The following is a 4147-nucleotide window of genomic DNA, read 5'->3' as shown; positions in this document are numbered from 1 at the left end:
GGCTGGGGGCCGCCGCCGTCGAGTCCGGCTCGATGTCGGGCTCCGGCTCCGGATCCCGCCCGGGGGTGCCGCTCCGGGGACCGGGCGGAGAGAGCTGCAGGATGGGCCTGCGGCCGGGTACCGCCCTGGACTTCTTCCCCATCGCGAGCCCGAGCGCGAGCTCCCTGTCTCTGGCGGCCGCGGAGGGCGGCGCTCGGCGTGGCGATGCGTAATCAATATTCATACACTGTGACGCCACCTCCAGCCAGCTCTTAACCGGCGGAGCGCGCGCTCGCGCGTGCGCCTTGGGTGCTTTGCGCTCTTCGGACTCCTCCTACATCAGGGGGAGGGGCGGGCCTTACCCATGGCGTTACATCATTGGCTGTCTCGACCCAGAGCAGGAACTAGCAGCCAATGGTAAAGGCAAAGGCGTGAGAGTCGAGCCAATGGGGAGGAAGGACCTGAGTTTAGCAGGACTTCCCCATCTACGTCAGGTTCCACCCTTGCGTTTTTTGTGGAGTCTATTCTTTGCCCCTTGTCCTCCATTTTGTGGACGTTTTCGCCTGTATGCCTCGATTTTGCCATTGGTGCCCTAGAAAGCTTTGCTGCGAAGCCCTTCCCCGAAGTTTCGCCCTAAAGACTGTGGTTTACTTCGAGTATATCTTTGACTATTAACATAGAACATTGGGTCTTTGACACTGGTGGTGTTGGGATGTGGAAAGAGCTTTAAGAATTTGGTCCTCAACCTACTTTTCCCCCGCGCCCCTCACGCCAACCACTTGACACACAACGTTTCTCTCATCATCAATCTTTCGCCTTAGCTACGGTAACAACCCCACTGCGTGGCAAAATCCGTTGCTTTGTTTGCTCAGAGCAGACAGCACCGAGATTTTCTCTGGCTGGCCCCATGGGGAATTGACAGTCCCTTGATTAACCTGTCTCTCCCTCTTGAGTTTAAGAAAAAGCAAAACAAAAAACACCTAGTATTATATTCACATAGTTACCTTAGTTCCTAGTGCATTGTAATAATAGTTCATTTATTAGCACTTGCTAAATACCAGGCACAACACGATTTATGTGGGGCCCCGGTGGGGGTGGGGGGTGGGGGGGCAGTGGTTAAGAACTGGGCAGCTAACAAGCAAGGTCAGCAATTTGGAACCACCGGCTGCTACTTATGAGACCGATAAGGTTTTCTACTGTAAAGAATTAAGGCTTGGAAACTCACAGAGTCACCCTGCCCTACAGGCCCACTATGAGTAGGCATGAGCTCGAGAAGTGTGCATTGGGTTTAGTTTGGTAGGAGCCTGGTGCAATTCTGGGTTAGGGTTTGACGGCTAACCTGGGATTCAAACTCACCAGCTACCCTTCCAAGAAGAACAATGAGGGTGGGTTGTCTGTACCCATGAAGGTGTAGTCTCAGAAACTCTATAGAGGATCGCTGAGTCAGAATCCACTCAGAAGTGACTTTAAGTACTTTATATGTAAAGATACATTTGACTTGTGAAGTAAATACTATTATCTTTCTTAGATGAAAATCCTCCCATCAGAACAGTGCTATGCTTTGTTCCCTGAGGACCCATCGCCTACACCACTTTCATAGGTGTTTCATAGGAAACACTAAATGTTTTTGGATGGATACAACACGTGTGCCTATTTCGCAAACGTGAAATAAGCATCAAGACGATGACAAGTACGTTTGGATTAGCTATATCTCAGGTTCAGACTCACTGCCATCAAGGCTATTCTGACTCTGCCAAACAGGACAGGGTAGACCTGCCTCGGGGGCTTTCTGAGACTGTAACTCCTAACAGGAGTGAAAGTCCATTTTTCTTCCATGGAATGTGGCTGGTGATTTTCGACATCTGACCTTGTGATTAGCAGCCTGAGTGTGCACTACGCTACCAAATTGGGCTCCCCAAACAACTGGAAATTTAATAACTAGAAGCAAGGGCACACTGTCCATTTTGAAGCTATTAGCAGCTTTCTGGATTATATTTTGGGCTGAGTCGTGCAAGACATTCCTGTTGACAAGGCACACAGAGTTAGGCTAGAGTCCTGGAGCTGGAGGAGCCACGTGGAGACCCATGCCAGCACTGAAAGTCTCACACCGCCACTGGATCCACAAAACTTTCTACCCACTGGCCTGTGATCTTCCTGCATTCGGCATCATTGCAAGTGTTTTGTGAGTCTGAAGAGGACTTTATAGATTGGTATCAGACATATGGGCTAATATCGGACTTAATGGACTTGATCTAGACTGGGCTGGGATGTTTTCTCAATATTCAATTGCTCTTGTATATAAAGCTCTTGCTTATACACATATGATTGTCCATGGATTTGTTTCTCTAGTCAACCCAGACTAACAGGTGCAGATTTCTGAAAACAAACAGATCTGGGGTCACAACTTCACTCTACTGCCTTCCAGATTTGTAGCAATAGCACAGACAAGCTTTTTGTTTATTTCTGAACCTTGGTGCAGTGGTTAAAGCACTCATTGCTAACTAACCACAGCAGTTCGGTGGCACCAGCTGCTCTAGGGGAGAAAGATGTGGTACTCTAGGGCCACAGATTACAATCTTGGAAACCTTATGGGAAATTCTCCTATAGGATCTCTCAGTTGGAATCTACTGAAATGGCAATGGTCCATAGGGAAAAACTTGTATCTGGAAAATGTGTTAGTCGCTGTGTCTACAGGGTTTGCTGTGAAGTTTGGCTTTAAGCTCTTTACATGGAGCATGAAATAGACTGTAATTCTACTAATTAGCCTTTTGTTTAAACACAATTTTAGATTCTATTAGGAAATCTTTTTGTGTGTGTGTGTGTGTCCCTGGGTGGGCATGAACCTATTAGGAAATCTTTAAAGACTTCTGTAAAGTGTTGGAAATGCAGATGGTCACTTTGAGGACTAAGGTGTGCCTAACCCAAGTCATGGTATGTTTAATTGCTTCAGTTGCATGAAAAACCTGGACAATGACTTTTTTGAAAGCCTACTGCCCTGGAGTCAATTCCAACTCGTAGAGACCCTATACCGGGTTTTGGAGGATGTAAATATTCTTTTAAAAACCAACTTTTTATTGTCACTCAGGTGGGGGATTACATTTCCAGATCAACTCTGCATCTAATAGCCCAAACCACTCATCAAAGCCTTCAGCAGTCCAGCTCCCTGACCTGCTCTCACCTGCTCCCTGACCTTCCCTCCTTCCCCCCACCCCCTCCTGCTATGGACCACTATCCTCCATTTGACCCAAGTCAACACCTGTCAACAATCCAGCCCATTTCCCCCTCCCCCTTTGGCAACCTCCAAAGTATGTCCCTTTTGGTGGGCGTCTTTTTCCTCCCCTTCCCCCCAACTATGTAAATCTTCATGGGGACAGAAAGCCTCTTTTCTCTCCCTTAGAGAAGCTGGTGGGTTTGAACCGCCTACCTTGCAGTCCAGTGCTTACCAGGTAGCACCACCAGGAAAAGAATGCCCCAAATTGGTGCCTTTGAATTATGGTGTCGGCAAAGAATACAGAAGATACCATGGATTTCCAGAAGAACAAAAATATCTTGGTTGGAAGAAGTACAGCCAGAATGCTCTTTAGAAATTAGGATGGCGAGCCTTTGTCTCATGTGCTTTAGAGGGACAGAGACTGATGGTGGTACACAACCGGGCAGCCCTTGTTTCTACTCTGTGGTGCATACGGCCGTTGTTGTACATAGGGTCTCTCTGAGCTGGAATGACTAGTCACCCAACAGCCCACCAGAGGTTATGGATCTGGCTAGAACCAAGTTGAAACTATGAACTGAACAGTGATTCACAAACATGGGAAAGGTGGCTTCCCTGGCAGGTAACTTCTTTTTTGATGGCTATGCGATTGTGCAAGAAGGGTTCCCAACCCTGGCTGTCCATAGAACCATCTGGAGCGCGTGAGAGCAATTCAAGAATCGGAATAAATTGGGCTGTGGCAGGATGTTGTTGGTAGGTGCCTTTGGCTCTGACTTCTGGTGACTCTACAGGAGAACAAAACGTCCCTTGGTTCCAGAGTACCTATCGGGTGGAGCAGGTGTGGGTGGACCACATCAGGTGACAGTCAGAGGGACCATTTTGGCTGTCTATAAAATTTCTCTGTCACCTGTGTGATCACGAGGTGCCAAAGGGATCGGATATCAGGCATCAAAGAACAAA

At 48.0% G+C, this 4147-nt stretch overlaps 1 protein-coding gene across 1 annotated transcript in view; it reads right to left on the bottom strand.

Annotated features, from left to right (window-relative positions):
- Nucleotides 1-154, bottom strand: part of FNBP4 (formin binding protein 4) — a 32783-nt gene extending 32629 nt beyond the window's left edge. Inside the window, exon 1 of the mRNA XM_013006078.3 lies at nt 4-154. Within this exon, the coding sequence (XP_012861532.1) occupies nt 4-142 (139 nt within the window). The 5' untranslated portion in view covers nt 143-154. The remainder of the gene's footprint in view (nt 1-3) is intronic.
- Between the last annotated feature and the right edge of the window lie 3993 nt (nt 155-4147).

The sequence above is a fragment of the Echinops telfairi genome, unplaced genomic scaffold (genome assembly GCF_000313985.2).
Source record: "Echinops telfairi isolate 266 unplaced genomic scaffold, ASM31398v2 ScPeMD7_60;HRSCAF=208, whole genome shotgun sequence".
Lineage (NCBI taxonomy): Eukaryota > Metazoa > Chordata > Mammalia > Afrosoricida > Tenrecidae > Echinops > Echinops telfairi.
Note: the sequence above shows the minus strand (reverse complement) of the source record. Positions and strands in the feature narration are given on the sequence as shown.